The 22,464-nt window shown below is 41.1% G+C and overlaps 1 protein-coding gene and 1 non-coding gene across 4 annotated transcripts; both read left to right on the top strand.

Moving 5' to 3' along the window:
- Positions 1 to 2,473: 2,473 nt before the first annotated feature.
- btf3 (basic transcription factor 3) lies at positions 2,474 to 16,405 on the top strand. Of its 3 annotated transcripts, none has more exons than XM_033018681.1 (7): positions 2,479 to 2,629; positions 5,925 to 6,000; positions 6,204 to 6,272; positions 8,392 to 8,505; positions 13,120 to 13,321; positions 14,125 to 14,181; positions 14,599 to 16,405. In XM_033018681.1, the coding sequence occupies exons 3-7, from the start codon at positions 6,204 to 6,206 to the stop codon at positions 14,643 to 14,645; spliced, it is 489 nt and encodes a 162-aa protein (XP_032874572.1). In that variant the 5' UTR covers positions 2,479 to 2,629; positions 5,925 to 6,000; the 3' UTR covers positions 14,646 to 16,405. The 3 variants fall into 3 exon arrangements, with proteins under 3 accessions (XP_032874570.1, XP_032874572.1, XP_032874571.1); XM_033018680.1 differs by having other exon boundaries at positions 2,480 to 2,629; positions 5,925 to 6,005; XM_033018679.1 differs by lacking the exon at positions 5,925 to 6,000 and having other exon boundaries at positions 2,474 to 2,629.
- LOC116971675 lies at positions 7,207 to 7,334 on the top strand. The gene has a single exon (XR_004411552.1).
- Positions 16,406 to 22,464: the final 6,059 nt, after the last annotated feature.

Below are 22,464 nucleotides of genomic sequence, written 5' to 3'. Positions count from 1 at the left end.
AAAACCAAACTGCTACATCGAGGCGATCGAGGCTCCCGATGTTGAAGTCCCCGCCGGCCGATGAAATGCCCCGTGAAGGGGCCTATTGAAGCCCCACAATTCTGGGCGGACTAAGCTGCTGTTGCTGGAGTTCGGAGTCGGTCACCAACCAGGTCAGCTTCCGATGTTATCGTCCACAGGGCCTATGGCTGAAGACTCGCGTGTGTGCGCATGCGCGCGCGGCCGACAAGGAATCGTGTCCCCCCCCCCCCCCCATGTTTTGATAGCGATTTCCGTGCCTGGGTGCAGGAGTAGGCCATTCGGCCCTTCGAGCCAGCACCGCCATACATTGTGATCATGGCTGATCATCCACATTCAGTACCCCATTCCTGCCTTCTCACCATATCCCCCTGACTCTGCTATCTTTAAGAGCTCTATCTAACTCTCTTGAAAGCATCCAGAGAATTGGCCTCTACTGCCTTCTATATGTATATATTGCACTATTTTTGTTTGCTTGTATGTGTGCATTTATTTATATATATTGAAAGGTATAGGGAGGTTGCACGGCAGTCGGGTCACAACCCGTGACCCGTACTGTTGCTACGCTACGCCAACTGGAGTACACACGATGAACTGCAGGTAAGCGGTCACCATTGTTTCGAGCGTAGCGGGCCCGTTAAAACCCGCCGAAATGGTCAATTTTTGTGCTGTAAATAATTATGGAAATCGGTATAAGCGTGAGACTTTTATCCTACTTCAGAGTTCCAAAAGTGAGGAGAAATGACGGTAGATAGAAGCGAGAGCTGAAGGGACAACAACAGCCAAACTGCTTGGTGAACATTGGCCGTGCAGATATCGAGATTGAAAATATTGGGAATTATCGCGTTTGCTCACTGCATTTCATCAACAGCAAGGCATTATTTGTGTTTTTTCTTGATTCCTTTGGCATCTAAAAAGTTTCAGAAGTGATAAATCTGGCTGTAAAATTTTTAAATCGCCCATGATTCTCAAGTGGGGTTTTACATACAAAAAGAAAACGCCTCTGAAGCAAAATTTATCATTTAAAAAAAAATCACAAACCATATGTCGGTTTTGAATTACATTTTACTGAGATGCGAGCCAAGGAATGGCATAACTGTTAGCTGTTATTTGGACATAATCAACCTCAGCAAATTGACAATATCCTATTGAAAGGGAGTGGGTGTTTAAGCTGTCAGGACATTTTATCTGAAGAAGGGTTTCGGCCCGAAACTTTGCCTATTTCCTTCGCTCCATAGATGCTGCTGAACCCGCTGAGTTTCTCCAGCATTTTTGTGTACCTAGGACATTTTATTATTTGCCAAAATATATATCTCAAGCATAATGCTAGAAAACTTACTTTTCCACACACCACTCGTAAGTCTGGAGATTTTTTTTTAATGATAAATTTAGCTTCAGATGCGTTTTCTTTTTGCATGTTAAATTATCTCTCTCTCTCTCTCTCTCCTATCTATCTCTCTATCTCTATCTATCTATCCATCCCTCTATCCATCCCTCTCTATCCATCCCTCTCTCTATCTCTCTCTCTCCTATCTATCTATCTCTATCCATCCCTCTATCCATCCCTCTATCCATCCCTCTATCCATCCCTCTATCCATCCCTCTCTATCCATCCCTCTCTATCCATCCCTCTATCCATCCCTCTCTATCCATCCCTCTCTCTATCCATCCCTCTCTCTATCCATCCCTCTCTCTATCTATCCCTCTCTCTATCTCTCTCTCTATCTCTCTCTCTACATCTCTCTCTACATCTCTCTCTACCTCTCTCTCTACCTCTCTATCTATCTCTCTCTCTATATATATATATATATATATATATCCCTCTCTCTCTCTATCTATCTCTCTATCCATCCCTCTCTCTCTATCTCTCCATCCCTCTCTATCCATCCCTCTCTATCCATCCCTCTCTCCATCCCTCTCTCTATCTCTCTCTCCTCTATCTCTCTCTCTATCCACCCCTCTCTGTATCTATCCCTCTCTCTATCTATCTCTCTATCTCTCTCTCTCTCTATATATATATATCTCTCTCTATCTATCTCTCTATATATATATATATATCCCTCTCTCTCTATCTATCTATCTCTCTATCTATCCCTCTCTATCTCTCTCTATCTGTATCTCTCTCTCTACCTCTATCTCTCTATCTATCTCTATCTATCTCTCTATCTATATATCTATCTCTCTCTCTCTCTATATATATATATATCTCTATCTATCTATCTCTCTATCCCTCCCTCTCTCTCTATATATATATATATATATATATATATATATATATATATATATATATATATATATATATATATATCCCTCTCACTATCCCTCTCTCTCACTATCCCTCTCTCCCTTCACCAGATGCACCAGCTCCATCTACACGTGCAACGTCCCATCTCCAGGCCGCCTGGGGCCTCCTCTCTCCTTCCGCTCCCCGCCAGCAGCGTCACGTGGTCACATCCGTCCCCTCCTTCTCTCTCTGCAGCCGCCATCTTGCTGTGCTGTGCTGTGCTCCTCGTGTGGCGCCTCCCGTCAGCCGCGGCTCTGTGCGGAGCCTCCCGCCCCTCGGTACCGCCACCGCCACCGCCGTCGCCCCGGCAATTGGACGAAGCGCAAGGTAAATGTCGAGGGGGCTGGGTGCCTGAAGGTTTGCCGGGGTTGGGGGTTGTTGGCGAGGGAACGTGCTTGTCCTTCTGCCATTGAGACGGGCCCAGGCGCTGCGGTGCCGCGGCTCAGCTACACGACCATCTCCTCCACAGGCGCTTAGTTATTGCTGCTGCTCGACGTGACCAGAGTTACAGCGCAATCCCGATCTATCTATCTATCTTTTACATATCTTTAATCAATTTGTTCTATGTACCTTTATATTAATTTTACGAGCGGCTGAAGGAGGGCCTCGATCCGAAGCGCACCCTCTCCAGAAGATGCTGCGTGACCCACTGAGTTACTTACTCCAGCTTCTCGTGTCTATCTTCGGTGTAAACCAGCATCTGCAGGTCCTCCCTACACCCCGGGTCCAACAGGGTGGGGAAGGGTCTTCACCAATGGGTCGTGTTTGATGTAACTACTTTATATTAATAGTGTGACCACTTTCATCGAAGATCGGCACCTATTGTCTATATTAGTATTTCGGGCTAGTCCCATATCCTTCTCAACCTTTCCTATCCATATATATGAAATAAGATAGCCATATCTTGAAAGTTGCAATTGTATCTGTTTTTATAGCTTCCTCTGGCAGTTCATTCCAGATACAGACTACACTTTAACTGAAAAACTAGTCCTATTAGGTCTAATCTAATCTATATTTCGCTGTTAGACAAAAATGCTGGAGAAACTCAGCGGGTGAGGCAACATCTATGGAGCGAAGGAAATGGGCAACGTTTCGGGCCGAAACCCTTCTTCAGACTGGCTATATTTCGCTGTACTTGTGCAGTTTTGACTGCAGTCGATTTCCCAGTTCCCTTTGTGTTAGCTTCTCATTAATAATGGGAATTTGTCATAATAAAAGTATGTGCCAAGAACAGAGTTCAGTGTCGATAATGTTTTGTGCCTTCTTGTAAAGGAACAGTAAGGGACCAAAAACGTTCAGTTGTAGATTGATCCCCAAATGGGAGTAAGTTATAGTTTAAATCAGGAAGTTAAAAGTGCATGTATCTGGCAATGGGAAACTTAAATCTACATATAGGTTGAGCAAATTAGTGATAGTGTATGAAAGTGTATAATAAGAATGTATAAGAAAAGACTGGGTTTTCTAGATCAATGAGTTTAAAACAGAGGATGAGACTTTTTTCATTTGGAGTGTAGGAGACGGGTGATCTTAAGATGTCCAAGTGTACACTTGATGGCAAAGGAATAAGCAGAGTGGGGAAATATTTAAGAGGACCTAATAGGACTAGTTTTTCAGTTAAAGTGTAGTCTGTATCTGGAATGAACTGCCAGAGGAAGCTATAAAAACAGATACAATTGCAACTTTCAAGATATGGCTATCTTATTTCATATATATAGATTGGAAAGGTTTAGAAGGATATGGGACTAGCCTGAAATACTAATTTAGACAATAGGTGCCGGAGTAGGCCAATCAGCCCTTCGAACCAGCACCACCATTCAGTGTGATCATGGCTGATCATCCACAATCAGTACCCCGTTCCTGCCTTCTCCCCATATCCCCTGACTCTGCTTTCTTTAAGAGCCCTATCAAGCTCACTCTTGAAAGTATCCAGAGAACCAGCACAGAGAATTCCACTGACTCGCAAATCTGTGTGGAAAAAGTGTTTCCTCATCTCTGTTATAAATGCCTTATCCCTTATTCTTAAACGGTGGCCCCTGGTTCTGGACTCCCCCAACATCGGGAACATGTTTTCTGCCTCTAGGTCAATTTGGTCAGCATACACAAGGTAGGCCTGTTTCCATGCTGTATATCTCAGTGACTCTGACAAACCAATGAGGGAATGATTATTTTAACATAAGATTGAACCCTCAAGCCTGTTCTGTTGTTCAGTAAGATCACAGGTGTTCTACCTTGACATTCTTCGCAGCTTTTTGCAGTAAATTTAAATGCACCTGCATATTACCATTCAGTGACAGGGACTCATTTTGCCCATCAAGACTTTCCAATCTCTCTTCACACTTAAAAAATAAAAAAAAATAAAAAAAAGCACCCAGTGCGTTTTTTAACTGCACATTTTTCACTTGAAATGTTACATCAGGCCTTGTTACCTAATGCTGATATAGATTATGAAATGCTGGGATGCACAATCTGATCCGTGCAGAATCCATTGTCCACAGCTTACATTTTTAGATCGCCTGCTTACTTGTACTGTATCTGTTAAGCAACTTGAATCAGATTAATATGTTATTCCCAATTTCCATGTTCTCCAAGCTTGTTCAGCGACCCATGTGAGACCTTATGGAAAGCTACCCAAAAATCTAATATTGTGTGATGACACAGTTAATTAATAATTCTGTAGTAATGTGGTCTTTAGGGAGTGAACAAGATATAGAATATTGTAGTGGAAGTAAAATCAGAAGCCAAGGCCATGGTTTTAAATCTGAAGAAAGCAAATCTACAAACCAGTGATTTAGCTATGGTAGATTTGCAAATTACATTATAAAATGCGAGTAAATAAGTATTGACTGAAATTGAATAATTAATAATGTTTAGTAACACCCAATCAAGACAGAAATGCTTCATGGTGTTCCAGCTGTGGCTAGTAAGAGATTAAAGATGATGTTAGATTAAATGAAGAGATGTATGATGTTGCTAAAAAAGTGGATGGGACCTAATTAATTTAATTAAGAAATGGATAAACTTGGCCTTGAGAAGGATATCAAGGGTTAGCCTGATAGTCAAAATATCAAATTAAATTTAAATTGTGTGAATGTTTTGGAGATGCAACAAAGCCAGGAATGGGAGGGCATGGAGAAAAGTGGGGACAGAGGCATTTGTGGATCCTTAAACATAGATAGCAGGACAAGTAGATATAATTCAAAAGGCATGTGGAATGCTTTCCTTCATCAGATGAGGCATTGAGTAGAAGAGAAGGGAGATATGTTCTAGTTATCTACAAGCCTGTTTGCATATGGCAGGTACATTGTCTATCACTACATTGCAAGATAGTTGAAATTTCACTAGCGAAGGTGCAAAAGAGACTTACAAGAAGCTTCCAACCAGGTAACATTGTAGTTATGTGGAAAGAAGGGATAGAACAGGATTATTTTTGTTAAATCTGTGGACAATAACGGGACACTTAATTAAGGTGTACAAAAATTAAAGGGGGCTGATAAATCTCACCTAGCACAAGGGATATAAATTTGAAATAATTAGTGGAAGGAATGTAGCAGCGATAATAAAAACTTGTTTCAACCAGAGAGTGCTAGGGCTATGGAACTTACAGCCTCTTTCTCTCTTTTAGGTATCAACAATTGCAACAATATAGATGTGCCTGGACGTGTCCCTGCAGAGTTACATAACAAGCCCTGGAAAGTGGGGTTAAGTTAGTTGCTCTTTCTTGTTCAAAGTGGACAGGATGGGCTGAATGATCATCTAAATCAAATTTTCCATGTTTGCATGATTTGGCTATCAATTTGACCATATTTTGACAGCTTGAATGTTGGGTGAACATAAAGGTAAACCTTTGGGGAGTATGATTATTTTTGTTTGAGTCTCATAAATTATGTACTTGTTGTTTCAGATGAAAGAAACAATAATGAATCAAGAAAAACTAGCCAAACTGCAAGCCCAAGTACGAATCGGTGGAAAGGTAAGATATTTCACGTTTTCTATTTCAGCTTTAAATATGTTGCGTTGGTTGAATGATATGGTCTCTGAATCAAGTCGGCTACAAGATTATTTCTTCTAAAATGATGGAATCAAAATTTTGGGAAACATTCTTTAATGAAGAAAGTTTGGGGTGTTTTCAATAATGGTAAAATGGCTGACCCATGTCAAATGGGTGCTGTCAGGTAAACATTGATGACAAACAAGAATTAGAGATAAGTAAATAATTAACCACAAATCTTTGGAAAAAGTGGTTTCCAGTGTCTACACACAGTATTTTTATGTCCGAGTCAAGTTTGAGCCCTGTTTGCCAAACAAGGACCTGTTGCCCTTGTCTAAATAATGGTAAAGAATGGTGATATATTAGGACATAAGCATATTGTAGATGCTGTTGGACAAGTGGCAGAATTACAGAAAATTATTGATTGTTAAAGTGTAGGAAAGATTCTGGATAGTAATGGGGGTGAGGGGTCGCTCCCTCCAACAAGCAATCAAATCATTATCAAATTCTGCAGAAAAAAGCAGCAATTGGATTTGGATCAAAAGGAGAGACAACAATTGGGCTGCAAGATGAAGACGGGAGGGTATGGAATTGAGGGGGTGTAACTGGGACGCCAGGTATCACCGTTGAGCCCTCTGGAGACGTGGGCTTATCAATGAAACGTCAAAGAAGGAGGGTGCTATCTGATGATCCCAATGACGTACCTACCCTACCTTTCACCACTCCAATCCCACTGCAAATAGCAAGAATGCCGACTTATTACAGGGATTGAAACATCAAGTCCTATTAGCTCTACTTATTGGTAATGCTGGCATTTTGGATAGTGCCTTATTCTTTGGAATTTAAAAATATATGCTTGGTGTAATTTCTATATGAAAACTGAATATAATTTGGTAAATATTGCATGGTTTCGGTATGGGTGTTTATCACTCCAGTATCTTTAAGCTTTGAGATATCTGGCAAAATAGATGCCCTAGAGAAAATAGAAGTTTTCTGTTCAGTCTTCTGAAGTTTGAGGGTTGGATCGTTCCACTTCTTACATCAATTTCATTAACGTTCTAAACAGCCATGCAAACTAAATGTAAAAACTTTTTTAATACGTAGAATAATTATTTGGAAATATCTACCATTGCCCAGTTGAAACTCCTGGCGCTAATTTAGTAATTGCTCTTTGTGCTCCACCAAGAGTCAGATGTGGATTTTACTTATTCTTCAATCTTTCAGTAATCCAGGAAGTGGAACATTTCATGACATATTTACACTTGTTAGTAAAATATGAGATAAGTAGGCACCCTGTGTGTAAAGTGAAAGTGGATGTATTGCTCTTATCCAGTAGTTAGTTGCAACGACACCCACTTTTCCAAATGTCCCGATGCAGCACTGCAAACTATGTTTTGACCTCGCATATGATCTATGAGCCCATTCAATTAATAGTTGTATGGCAGTGAGGAGTGCCAAGATATATATTTTATAATTATTTATTCGCTTTAATAATTTTATTGTATTAGATCTTAAGTGTCTTGTGACATTTGGAAATATTTTTTTAATGCGACACATTTGAGAGATGATAACACTGGGGGCATGGCGTTGCTGTATATCATGTCATCCATTGTTTTAAGGGTTTGGTCATGTACCACACAGGGCCATATCATTGCTCCAGGAGTGCATGGTGAGTAAGATTGGTCATATAGATTTAAAACTGATTGTGAAAGTTTTGTGAAAAGGACACACTGGTGAGACTTCCACTGGGCACATGTTTCCACAAGAAATAAGATTTAACTTTATTTCATAATTTCACTGAGTTTGTCCAAGCTGAGAATCTGGAGCTTGTTATAACTTTTAGTGATGGTGAGATTGTGGAAGCAAAGAAACAACAAGAACAAAATATTCAGTTTGAAACTTTACGAATTGCCAAGTATCAATTTGGTCACTGGCCATTAACTTTGATAAGTTTGCCACCTGCACTCTGAAATTTAGAAAATTGTATAGTTGATACTCTACTAAATTTGAGGTTAATTTTCAGTACATGGTTGATAGTGTTTTAGTCGTTTAACAACTTCAAGTATTAATTTTGATGTGACTTTTCTGGTTTTGCAACCAGGGTACAGCTCGCAGGAAGAAGAAGGTGGTACACAGAACAGCAACAGCAGATGACAAAAAGCTCCAGTTCTCTTTAAAGAAGCTTGGTGTGAATAATATTTCTGGTATTGAAGAGGTATTACAATATATATTTGCATATTAGACTGCACATCCTGGAACCTTCTAACAATCGCACTACGGTTCCACTGCACCCGAGAACTAACAGTTTGAATATGTCTTGAGGATGAAAGTGGCTATTGTGTATATGTTGGCAACTTTTTAATCTTGCTCCAACCTTACTCCAATTCCTCATGCGAGGAATAGATTGGCTAAATGCACAGTCTCTTGCCCCAAGAAGGGGAATCAAGACCCTGGGGACAGAGGGTTAAAGTGAGGGGTGGGGGGGGGGGGGGGGGGGTGAGATCTAATAGGCATCTGTGGGGTAACTTTTTTTACACAAAGGGCGGTGGGTGTGTGGATCGAGTTGTAGGAGGAGGTAGTTGAGGCAGGTACTATTGCAACATTTAAGAAACATTTAGACAGGTACATGGATATGATAGGATTAGAGGGATGTGGGCCAAATGCAGGCAGGTGGGACAAGTATAGGTGGGACACGGACCACTCGCATCGTGGTTATTCTCTATTACCCCTTTTTCTGTCAGGCAGGTACAAAATCTTGAAAGCAGTTTCTTCTCAGCTGTTATCAGACTCTTGAATGACCTGTTATATGCTAGGGGTGATTTTTCGATCTTACAAGCTACCTTGTGGCCCCTTGCACTTTTTTCATCCAAACTTCCTCTAGCATAACACTATTCCTCACTGTGTTTCCTTATTTGCGCTCTATAATGCATGCATAGTATGATTTACCTGAATAACACAAAACAAAATATTTTCACTGTACACATGACGATCATAAAACTAATAATAAATCAGTAGGGAGTACCTGGCTGGCCTGCTGTTGTATTCATAATTGATTTTGGCAAAGACCGATGGAAATTTTAATCGCCAAATTTTTATTTTGCCTTTCCCTGAAAACTAACTTTTCTAAGAAATTTTGTTTGGTAGTAGGCATTGAAAATGCTTACACATGATTGTGCCTGATGATAATAAAAAAAAGGGGGAAGTGATCAAAGATAACCATATCATGCTAAGATAGACTCAAAATGCTGGAGTACCTCAGCCGGAACACACAGCATCTCTGGAACGAAGGAATGGGTGATGTTTCGGGTGAAGACATTTCTTCAGACTGATGTCAGGGGAGAGGGAGATACATAGATAAGGAAGTGTAAGGTGTGTAACCAGGACAAAGGGGATGAAGTTCATGCAAAGTCTTTCTAAAATTGATGTGAATGCATTTCCTTTTATTTTATAATACAGTAGAAACCGTCTATGTGGAATTGCCTCTAATTCATGAATGTTGGGGTTCCATTCAACAAAAAGTTGCAAATGGTGACCAGCAGCACGATTAACATCAACATTTTATAATCCATATTAGATTAACTAGTTGTGTAAATTGGTGGTGTGAGCCATGGTGATGCACGTGTCTAGCGCGCAGGTGTAAATATATACGTTGCTGGATAGCAAACCTTGCTAAAAGGTAACTGAGTGTGTAAGGCTTCCCTGCCAGTACAGATGCTCCTCAACTTACGATGCAAGAGGGCCAGGGCTGGGAGCTGAATATTCAAGGGTATACCTCCTATCAAAAAGACAGACAGGTGGTGAGGAATAATAATAATAATAATAATAAATTTTATTTGTTGGGCGCCTTTCAGACATCTCAAGGACACCTTACATAGATTAACAGGAGTATAAACATATAATCAGAGTAAAATAAATAATAAAGACATCACAGAGACACAAACTAAAAACAGAATTCAGTCCAAAAACAGAAAATCAAAAACACAATGTGAATGAAATTCACTCGCTTGCAAGGGGTGACATTGAAACAGGAGATGTGGAGTCACTATGGATAGAACTAAGGAATTGCAAGGGTAAAAAGACCCTAGTGGAACTTATCCACAGGCCCCCAAACAGTAGCCTGGACATAGGGTGCAAGTTGAATCGGGAGTTAAAATTGTCATGTAGCAAAGGTAATGCTGTGGTTGTTATGGGAGATTTCAACATGGAGGTAGACTGGGAAAATCAGGTTGGTACTGGACCCCAAGAAAGGGACTTTGTAGAGTGCCTTTGTGATGGATTGTTAGAGCAGCTTGTATTGGAGCCTACCAGGGAGAAGGTAATTCTGGATTTAGTGTTATGTAATGAACTGGATTTGACAAAGGAACTTGAGATTAATGAGGTAGTGACCATAATGTGGTCAGGTTTAATCTACAATAGGAGAGGGAGAAGGGTAGATAGGAGGTGTCTGTGTTACAGTTGAATAAAAGGGACTATGGGGCCATGAGGGAGGAGCTGGCTAAAGTTGACTGGAAAGATACCCTAGCAGGGATGACAGTGGAACAACAATGGCATGATTTTCTAGGAATAATACAGAAGGTGCAGGATCAGTTCATTCCTAGGAGGAAGAAAGATTCCAAGGGGAGTAAGGGGCGACCGTGGCTGACAAAGGACGTCAGGGACAGTATAAAAATAAAAGAGAAGTACAATGTAGCAAAGATGAGCAGGAAGCAAAATGTTTAAAGAGCAACAGAAGATAACTAAAAAGACAATACGGGGAGAAAAGATGAGGTACATTAGCCAAGAATATAAAGGAAGATAGTAAAAGCTTATTTTGGTATATGAAGAGGAAAAAATTAGTTAAGACCAAAGTTAGACGCTTGAAGACAGAAAAAGGTGAATTTATTATGGGAACAAGGAAATGGCAGATGAGTTGAACAGGTATAGACAATAGGTGCAGGAGTAGGCCATTTGGTCCATCGAGCCAGCACCGCCATTCAATGTGTGATCATGGCTGATCATCCCAAATCAGTACCCCGTTCCTGCCTTCTCCCCATATCCCCTTGACTCTGCTATTTTTAAGAGCCCTATCTAGCTCTCTCTTGAAAGCATCCAGAGAACCTGCCTCCATTGAGGCAGAGAATTCCACAGACTCGCCACTCTGTGAGAAAAAGTGTTTCCTCGTATTCGTTCTAAATGGCTTACTCCTTATTCTTAAACTGTGGCCCCTGGTTCTGGACTCCCCCAACATCGGGAACATGTTTCCTGCTTCTAGCGTGTCCAAGCCCTTAACAATCTTATGTGTTTCAATGCGTCTTCACTAAGGAGGACACAAAAATTCTTCCTGATATAGTAGTGGCCAGAGGATCTGGGGTGACGGAGGAACTGAAGGAAATCCACATTAGGCAGGAAATAGTGTTGGGTAGACTGATGGGACTGAAGGCTGATTAATCCCCAGGGCCTGATGGTCTGCATCCCAGGATACTTAAGGAAGTGGCTCTAGAAATCGTGGATGCATTGGTGATAATTTTCCAATGTTCTATAGACTCAGGATCAGTTCCGGTGGATTGGAGGGTAGCTAATGTTATCCCATTTTTTAAGCAAGGCGAGCGAGAGAAAACGGGGAATTATAGACCAGTTAGCCTGACATCGGTGGTGGGGAAGATGCTGGAGTCAATTATAAAAGATGAAATAGCCGCACATTTGTGTAGCAGTAACAGGATCGGTCCGAGTCAGCATGGATTTACGATGGGGACATCATACTTGACTAATCTGGAATTTTTTGGGGATGTAACTAGGAAAATGGACAAGGGAGAGTCAGTGGATGTAGTGTACCTGGACTTTCAGAAAGCATTTGATAAAGTCCCACATAGAAGCTTAGTGAGCAAAATTAGGGCACATGATGGGATGCAAAAACACATAACACAATACGCTGTATCCAAAAAACACTGGCAACACAGTACACTAGAGTATCTGTTGTTTACACTCGTGATCGCGTGGCTGACTAGGAGCTGCGGCTCACTGCCGTTGCCCAGCTTCACAAGAGAGTATCGTACCGCATATCGCTATCCCGGGAAAAGATCAAAATTCGAAGTACGGTTTCTACTGCATATTTGTCGCTTTTGCACCACCGTAAAGCCAAAATATCGTAAGTCAAGGAGCATCTCATAACCTCTGTATCATCAAGACTCCCCCAGAGCCTCCTTGTGGCAACACACTGTAACTGGAACCATCTGTTGTCCTGGGCAAAACAGGGTGGGGATTTTGGAGTGATATTGTCCCCCGGCTATGCGACCTGTAGGCCCAGCAGCTATGGGTTAAAGAGCAACCCACTGCCTTGTGGGGAAGGCACAGGAGAGCCAAAGGCACTGTTGATGGATTCCCAACAAGTGATCCCTCATGCGTTAACCGTCCAGCAACCAAATAGGCCCCAGACATAGCAGACATGTCGTTCCTCTGGTATCAGTCTATTAGGTCAAGAAGGGAATGCAGACGCTGGGCAAGTCTGTGTTCCCAATGATCTGCCCAGGCTTGCGGCCAAACCAAATAGAGAGGACACTTCATCATTGCTGATCGCAGCAAGGGACAAAATCACAGGAGGCAGCAGTTACAGGTTATAAGCTGCCAGAGGATCTGCCTGTCAAGAATGGGCCTAGTCAGCCACAGCAGGAAACACAACCACAGATGAAACAATTCCCTGTCAAAGCCGCACCATCATCTCTTGCAGATGTATGGATGTCAAGACACAGATGAGCTCGTTATGGGCCTTGTGAAGTACAAACCAGTAATATAAAATTGATTTTTAATTTTTAAATATTGAAACCTGGTGAATATTTTTTTTAATCTCTTGCAGGTCAACATGTTCACAAACCAGGGAACAGTCATCCATTTTAATAATCCTAAAGTTCAGGCTTCACTTGCTGCAAATACATTTACGATTACAGGACACGCAGAAACTAAACAACTGACTGAGATGTTGCCCAGTATCTTAAATCAGCTTGGTGCTGATAGCCTGACAAGTTTGAGGCGGTTGGCAGAATCTCTACCTAAACAACGTAAGTATGCTGAACTTTGATCATATTTGTTCTTCATCATTTTTAAATTAAGGCTGATTTTCTATAGATTCATGTCGTTTGCATGAATTTTAGCAAGTTATTTGTCAGTTCGTTCACTTTTTTGCCAAGAATTTAGAATATTTATGAAACTCACCTTTGTGTCATTTTGCCTTGGTTGATGTCTGTTAATTCAAAGCAAAATCTCGAAGTTCCGACTTGTGAAAATAATGGTTAACACTTCTGAGAGTTAACAAAGGAATTTGGAATTAATTGATATTAACATGGCAACCTATATCCAGTGCCCTCCATAATGTTTGGGACAAAGACCTGTCATTTTTTTTGTTTGCCACTACACAATTTGAGATTTGTAATAGAAAAAATCACATGTGGTTAAAGTGCACATTGTCAGATTTTAATAAAGGCCATTTTTATACATTTTGGTTTCACCATGTAGAAAATAAAGCAGTGTTTATACATAGTTCCCTCATTTCAGGGCACCATAATGTTTGGGACAAGAACTTGAGCAATGTCTGATATTTTTCATAAGCAAATACATTTGTCTGGATGATCCTGTGATGTAAGCAGGTTCAGTAATTTATAATGGGATTAATACCTGAAATTACAAATTTAAACATGGGCTGCAGGGAAAGTCATTATTTTACTTTCAATGTGCTGGCACAGGCTGCTGCGTTCTTTTTAGTAAAGCTGCACTTCAATGTTATGTTGTCTTCTAAAAGAGAGATTGCTTAAGGTATAATTATGATGCAGTGATGCTCATTTTCAATCAAATTGTTTGGTTTCAGCTGTGGACAGTAAAGCACCACTTGCTTCTGGCGAGGATGATGATGATGAAGTTCCAGGTAATTAAAATATGAGCTAATGTTGATATTTGTAATGTGAAACTAAGGGTTAACTGTTACCTCAAGTGCAAGTCAAATTTTTTTTGGAAAGATACGATACAATACGATAGAAATGTATTTATCCCAGGAGGGAAATTGATCTGCCAACCGTCATAAAACACAAAATGCATGAAACGTGAAAACAGGTTAGGACTTCTTACGCATACACTTACTGTGTAGGTTTGATTTCTAGTTTAACCATAAGCAAGTAACCAATAAGCATGAGAATTTCTATTGGCAACAAGTCATGCATTGGTGATACTTTGTATTGGTATATGAGATAATTAGAACATGGATACTCAATGGCTGGGTATTGTGGGGGTGAGTGATTCGGCATTGATTTTCTGCTGTCTTAACAGTGATTCTTATTTCTTGTAGATCTTGTTGAAAACTTTGATGAGGCTTCAAAGGATGAAGCAAACTGAAATTACGTTGATACCCAAAGGATGACGTGAAGCTGAAATGGCTTTAGGGGGCTGCTATCTGTATTAGTTTTTTTGCTTTTGTAATCTTACATTTTTGTACTGTTACGCATATGTTTGCAGTCATGTGGTGATCCATTTATCCTGGTATTTTTGTTACTTGTAGCAGCTCTAATGCTGAATTAGGTAAATTGGGTGTTTACCAACCTGGTTAAAATAGAAATTCTGAACTGAATTTGGCTCTGGATTGGAGTGGAAATAAAGAAGAAAAGCATCTATTTTGGTCTATATAATTGTGGATTGTAAAAATATGTGGATATCTAAACCTGCTGAAAAATCGATGGCAATTTTTACTTGGAAAACATTTTGGAAGGTGGGAACTATTCCAAAATCTGAGATGAGGGCTTCTGATTATGATCTGTTACCTTTGTAAAATATTTCGCACCAGGCCTTCTGGTTTTGGATTCCTATTGATTTCATACTAGCATTCCCTTTCACAAGTTCTTCTGTGGACTTGAATAGAAAATACGGAAACAACACTGGAGTGTGTATTTTTGTTTTTTTTGAGCTGTGAACTATTCTGGCATCATGGCATTAAATCACCAGGATTTATCAAATGGATTGTGAAAAGTGATTTATTTTATAGCTGCTTTCAAAGAACATAACCGACAATCCAATATGATTTGTATGTAAACATTAAAAATAAGCGATTCTGAATTAAAATTTTATTCAAATCCACCCTGATTAATTAAAAACATTTTTTACATGCTTTTAGAAGGCAAATGGTGTACAAGAGAAGCTATGGGATGTAGAACAGGTACACTGTACAATTCAAGGTTATTCCACAGCTTGCATGAATCTCTATTTAAGCTCTTAAATTTGTTTTTCTCTTATTTTCCTTAATCATTTCCCAAATTTTAATTATTGATGGGTACATTTTTTTTGGCTCACACCTGAATTAAGTGGTGTGGCCATTAATTGCCGTTTTAACATATCGAAGGGAATTGCTCTGATCAGGCATGTTCTCCATGGACCAGAATGGCATCCTATGCCGCACAAAATATGAACTATTTATAGGCCAAATGATAGATACTACTTAATATTTAGATGGCTAAATGTATTTTCATGATGAGAGAAACTTGTTTGGTACCAATCATCTACATTGTTGTTCATGCATCAACTGCTAACTGAAGCGTTTCTCTTGGAAATCATGTTTTATTCCTGTGAAAGTGACATTAATGTGTGTCTGATCAGGAAGATGCTAAACCAGAGTTGATAATTCATAGCAAGTAGAGATTATAGAATAAAATAAAATTAAGTTCATTTCTTGCATCAAAAGGAGTTCTTCAGAAAGGAACTCTGGTTTGTTTAAATACTTAGTGGCCAATGCTGACAAGTTGTTTCGATATTTTAAAGGATTGTCTGGCAATGTTTCCTGTGTTATTATCCCTCCCTTCCATAGAACATGAGAATCTAGTATTCAGTTATTGTATTAAACTAAAGGTGCTCCTAGTTAAATTAAGGAAAAATCAAGCTACATAGTATAAACTTAATATTTACCACATTATGTTAACAGCCATTGCTCTATACAGAGTAAATGCTATACATTCACTGCAATTAAAGTGTCTTTCTGTCTGTACCCAAAAATGTATTGTTTAAAAGATGTGAAATTAGCATGTGATTGTGCAAGAGAATCTAATTGTCTCGATCTTTAAATGCAAAGTGTCATTATTTATCTTGAAAGTATTAAATTGTTAAAAGTAGGACTTCAAAATTACTTGTATAGTTTTATCGCAAATCTTGCATGATGCCTTTCCCTGAAATCTTTTTATTTTGGCCATATATTTATGTTGACATTGCAACTTGAGATTGAATTCAAATAATTGAATTAACATTTCAAAGTAATGTTTAGAATAAGATTGACCATGTTTCAAATGTCCCTTTATGGGCATTCAATCTGCTGAGACGAAGGCTTAATTGTAGGCAACAAAGTATATTCTGATCTGCACAAGACAGCAGATATGTTAATATATGCCTCATAATCCATCCTAATATAGTATTGAATTCAGAGTAAAAATCTAATTGGATTTTTGCTTATTTTGGAAAATTTGTCATGCCTGCCACTGTTAGTCTGAATTTTGAAACAGACCAATTTAAGATAACCACTAAGTTACTCCAGCACTTTGTCCTTTTTTGTAACTATCCATGTTCTACAGAGATGCTGCCTGACCTGCTGAGTTACTCCACTTTTTTTTGTAAACCTGCACCTGCAGTTCCTTGTTTCTACATTTTACTGCTCCACGGCGAGACCTCAAGGTGTGCCTGCTTTGAAGAGGTTCTTCTCCTTTCTCTGACAGGAGTTCTGTGAGAAGAATCCTGGCCCAAAACTTCACCTATCCATGTTCTCAAGACTCCAGCACATTTTATAGCACATTTTCTTCATGTCTGTCCCTCCTTCCCACCAGAAACTTCTCCAATTCCCATATTTTTTTAAGAGAAAACAGGTCATTTTCATAAAGTTCAGTTGTGCAGTAATGAAAGATTTGAGGTACCATGTAGGCAAAGTGCACAAATTACATAGTTCAAGCAATAATTATTTTTAAAGTAACTTAGTATACTAAACTGAGTGTTCAATTTGGTTAGATATTGGTGGAAAACCCCAATGGTTGGGCGTTTACAGTTAATTGAGCAGTACCAAGATACACTACCAAGTATTTTCACCCATTTGAGTGTGTGCTCTAGGTTCTGATTCGAGGTTTGAAATGAAATACCATAATTAATTAATAATTAATTTGGCTGGAATTGGATTATATATTGCTCATTAAATTTAATTTAATAATGAACCTAGTGCTTGAGCATGTTCACAGTTCTTGGGAGGTCTGGCAAAACTTTACAGTGGGTACAGAATTGCTCAAGAGAACAAAGTAGTGACAGGTGCACAACCTTTTATCCGAAAGCCTTGGGACCAGACACTTTTCGTAATTCGGAATTTGTCGGTCTTCGGAATGGAAATTTTTTAGCGTAGATTTTAATGGCTGGCTCAGTGGTAGAGTGCTCGGCTCATATCCGCAAGGTCTCGAGTTTGCGCCTTGATCCCGGCAGTTCCTCGGTCGCGAGTTTGAGTCTTCAATGTAGTTTTTTCTTGCAGAATAAATGTCTGTATGAAATGCAGTGTGTTGAATGAATTCCTGAATTTATAAATGTGACCGCCGCATTGAATCGCCTCTCGCACTCATGTCACCCTAGCGGGGCTACATTCCCTTAGGGGACATTTTCACACTCTTATATCCGTGTGCAGCAGAGGCGACGTGCGTTTGGCGCCAAACGTGAGCTTTGGTGAGCTTTGGTGTGCAGACGACATCCTGGGAAAAATGTCCGGTTTCTTCCAGGTAGGCGATATACCCTCCCGGGCAATATACCCTCCACTTCTCTTTTATGAAGGGGATTTAGTTTCCCTTTCTTCCAGGACCGACCGGAGGTTCCGCTGTCACCTCTGCGGGCCGCCCTCGGTGAACGCCCTGTCTCCCTGTCCCTGGGATAGCAGGCAGCGATCAAACAGCACAATACCCCCCTCACCCTCCAACTCCAGAGGAATCCGCTCCCCGATGGGCCGCTACGGCGACAAGTGGCAGTTCGCCCACAGCCCGAGCTGCGCGACCCCAAGAACAAGACGTACCTTGCACACCATCAGCTTCTGCCCCTACGGGGAGCGTGTTCCTCTGGAGTTGGAGCGGGGCTGGGCTGGAGTTGCTGATCTGGGATCTCCGTGCTTGCAGTGGGCCTGGGGGTTGGTGTCCCGATGAGGGGGCTGTGGGCGAACTGCCACTTGTCGCCGTTGCGGCCCATCGGGGAGCGGCTTCTGGTGGTCCTGATGTCTCCGGCCAGTTTGCAGTTTTCCTCTGGAGTTGGAACGGGGCTGGGCTGCTGTTGGCTGTGGGTCTCTGGGATCTCCGTGCTTGCAATGGGCCTGGGGGTCGGTGTCCCGTTGGTCCTGACGTCTCCGGTGACTGGCACTGACCTGCTAACATCGCTGACATGAAGACAGTGCAAAGCCCCCGCGCCGGTGCAAAGGGCGGGGAGCTGGAGAGGGGAGGGAAGGGGTCACACACATGGCCGGGAAGCAGAGGGGTGTAGGTGGGGTGAAACTGAAGGCAGCGACAATCTGCTGCTGCCTGCCCGCTGAGTTAAAAAGTTCCCACGCAAGACTCACGATACACTGTGTATCGTGCTACCGTGGGAACTTTTTAACTCAGCGGGCAGGCAGCAGCATATTGTCAATTATTAACCCTCCCGCGCAATATACCCTCACCTTCTCTTTTATGAATGGGGATTTAGTTCCCCTTTCTTCGAGGACCGACCGGAGGTTTCGCTGTCACCTCTGCGGGCCGCCCTCGGTGAACGTTTTCAAGGACCTTTCTTCAAGGACCGAAAAAATGTCCGCTATTCGGAGGTTTTCGTTATTTGGATCTTCGGATAAAAGGTTGTGCACCTGTACCTCATTTCTCCTCGGCTTAACATTGTGAAGCATTGCAAGGTGTCATGAGCTTAGCATCTAGCTAGCCAAAGTGATCTTAATGGTGGTCATCAAATAGAATCATAGAATCATAGAAAGTAGGTGCGAGAGTAGACCACCAGGTCCGTCGAGCCCGCACCGCCATTCACTCATGGCTGAACACTAAACAGACACACTTACCCACAAACAGTAGACACAAGACACAGAACACAAGACACTACCCTCCCCTTTATACCGCTATCACCCCTCTCCACCCCAAGAACCGCGTGATCTCCTGGGGGAGGCAAAAAACCGGATAAAAACCCAGGTCCAATTCGGGAAAAAAATCCGGGAAATTCCTCTCCGACCCCAATCCAGGCGATCGACACTTGTCCAGGAGATCACTCAGGTCTACTATACTAACCATACCTAGGTCCATATCCCTGCCCTCTCCCCGTAGCCCCTTATCCCCTTGGCAGCTAAAAAACCATCTATTTTTGACTTAAATATATTTAACGTTTCTGCTTCCACTGCTCCCTGGGGCAGTGAATTCCACAATCTAACCACCCTCTGGGTGAAGAAGTTCTTCCTCATCTCAGTTTTAAAAGAGCCCCCCCTCACTCTGCAACTATGTCCCCTAGTTCTAGCCTCCCCGATCATTGGGAACATCCTCGGTGCATCCACCCGATCAAGGCCCCTTACGATCTTATACGTTTCAATGAGATCGCCTCTCATTCTTCTAAACTCCAAAGAGTAGAGTCCCAGCTTACTTAACCTTTCCTCATATGTCAATCCCCTCATTGCAGGAATTAATCTTGTAAACCTTCGCTGCACTGCCTCCAGGGCTAGTACATCCTTTCTTAAGTATGGACCCCAGAACTGTACACAGTATTCCAAATGTGGTCTCACTAATACCGTGTACAGCTGCAGCAAGACCTCCGTGTTTTTATACTCAATCCCCCTAGCAATAAAGGCCAAAACTCCATTGGCCTTCCTGATTGCTTGCTGCACCTGCATACTGACTTTTAGTGATTCATGTACTAATACCCCTAGATCCCTTTGCGTTGCATTACAACGCAGCTCCTCCTCATTTAGAAAATAACTTGCCCTATCATTTTTTTCCCCAAAGTGAATGACTTCACATTTATTAGTATTAAATTTCATCTGCCAAGTTGTTGCCCACTCACCTAGCTTATCTATATCCTTTTGCAGACTCTTCCTATCCTCCTCATCCCCTACTTTCCCTCCCATTTTCGTATCGTCCGCAAATTTTGATATATTACACTTGGTTCCCTCCTCCAAATCATTTATATAAATTGTGAACAACTGGGGTCCCAGCACCGACCCTTGCGGAACCCCGCTAGTTACCGGTTGCCATCCCGAGTATGAACCATTTATCCCCACTCTCTGCTTCCTATTCGTTAGCCAATCCTCTACCCATGCTAATATATTACCCCCAATCCCACAATTTTTTATTTTTAGCAATAGTCTCTTATGTGGCACCTTGTCAAAAGCCTTTTGGAAGTCCAAGTATACCACATCCACCGGTTCCCCTTTATCCACTCGGGTTGTTACTTCCTCAAAGAATTCGAGCAGATTCGTTAAACACGATTTCCCCTTCACAAAACCATGCTGGTTCTGTCTGATGAAGTCATGTTTATCCAAGTGGCCCGTTAGTGATTCTTTAATAATTGTCTCCAAATGCTTGGGGAAGCAACCAAGCTAGTGTTTGAAAAGAGTAATATTCAAAATGGGCCTACAATTGTCAATTATATCACCAATCTCAGAAACCAGGAATAGAATTTGTCAAGTCAAGGGAGTTAGTGTCATGTGTCCCAGATAGGACAATGAAATTCTTGCTTGCTGCAGCACAACAGAACACCGTAAGCCAAGTGAACTTGGAGAGATTCTGAAGGTAGATGCAAGTTTTGAATTCAGTAGATGGATAATGAAGTACATGGACATGGGACTATAGAATACCTTTGGTGTGGAGGCTGAAGGCAGTAATAATAACTATAGTTTCTCAAACTACTCATGTTAGAGGTAAAGATGGAAACAGGATAAAAGGTTTTGAGACAATGCAGCAAATAAGCCAATTTTTTGGATTTAAATCTGAATTAGTAGACGTGTAGATTCAAATAATGTTTTGTTGCCAAGCTGCATCTAATGAATGCCTTACCTAGTTTAGTTTACAGATACAGCATGGAACCAGACCCTTCAGTCTACTGAGTTCATGTCATCCTGCTTTTTCACAAATGGGTCATTTTAGAGATCAATTAATCTACAACCCCGCACGTCTTTGAGATGTGGGAAGAGACTGGAGCATCTGGAGGAATCCCATGCATTCATAACCTCACAGCCAGCACCTGATATTGGGATCGAATCCAGGTCTCCAGAGCTGCAAGTCTCTACCAGCTATAAATCTTACAAGTCTATCTCCTTTACATTTATAGAATGGGGTTGAGAAACGATTAGGGTAGTGTGCTAATAAAAATATAGGGTGCTTGAGTAGAAGGGTATTTTGTAGATTTACAAAAGATCAAAATCCAGATGGTATTTTCAAAATCTATTTCAAGGCAAGTATTTATTGTCATGTACAAGTATGGTGAGGTACAGGTACAATAAAATCTTGTAGCAGCATCACAGGCAAAAACTCGTTAAACACACAAAAACAAGCTATACATAAATTATGCAGTGAAAAAGGACTGCCATAAATCTTGTAATTTAGTTGGAAAACCTGTTTCTCCAGAGTGGGCACAAAAGGAAGTATGATTACGAAGTACGAACCAGCATCTTTCCTACACATTATCTTTAATTGATACTAGCCTAACTGGGACCTGTTGGGGGCAACACTTGTTTGACATACAGATTCAAAATCACTGGGCCTAACGTCATCCAGATAAAGCATTGGCTACCGTGTACCAGCTACAAGATGCACTAAATGCCTTTGAAAGCACTTCCAAACCCCATTCTGAAGAAAGGTCTCGACACGAAATGTCACCCATTCCTTCTCTCCAGAGATGCTGCATGTCCCACTGAGTTACTTCAGCTTTTTGTGTCTCACTTCCAACTCCCATGACTTCTATATCCCAGAAGAAACGGCAGCAGATGCACAGAAATGCAAACGTGCATGGCCGCTTGCCCTGTGGTGTAAATCCCCAGTACATATGAATATAAGATAGTTACTTTAAAATGTTTCTTGAAAAATGGGCTTGACTAACTTGCCTAATGCATTTCATAAAGTCGAGACACAAAAGACTGCAGATATTGGAGAAAGTGTGATGAATATCAAAGTTAGAATGGCGGGCAATCCTGGTTGATAATATGGAG

Source organism: Amblyraja radiata, chromosome 3 (assembly GCF_010909765.2).
Source record: "Amblyraja radiata isolate CabotCenter1 chromosome 3, sAmbRad1.1.pri, whole genome shotgun sequence".
Classification (NCBI taxonomy): domain Eukaryota; kingdom Metazoa; phylum Chordata; class Chondrichthyes; order Rajiformes; family Rajidae; genus Amblyraja; species Amblyraja radiata.
This window is presented reverse-complemented; position numbering and strand designations above follow the sequence as displayed.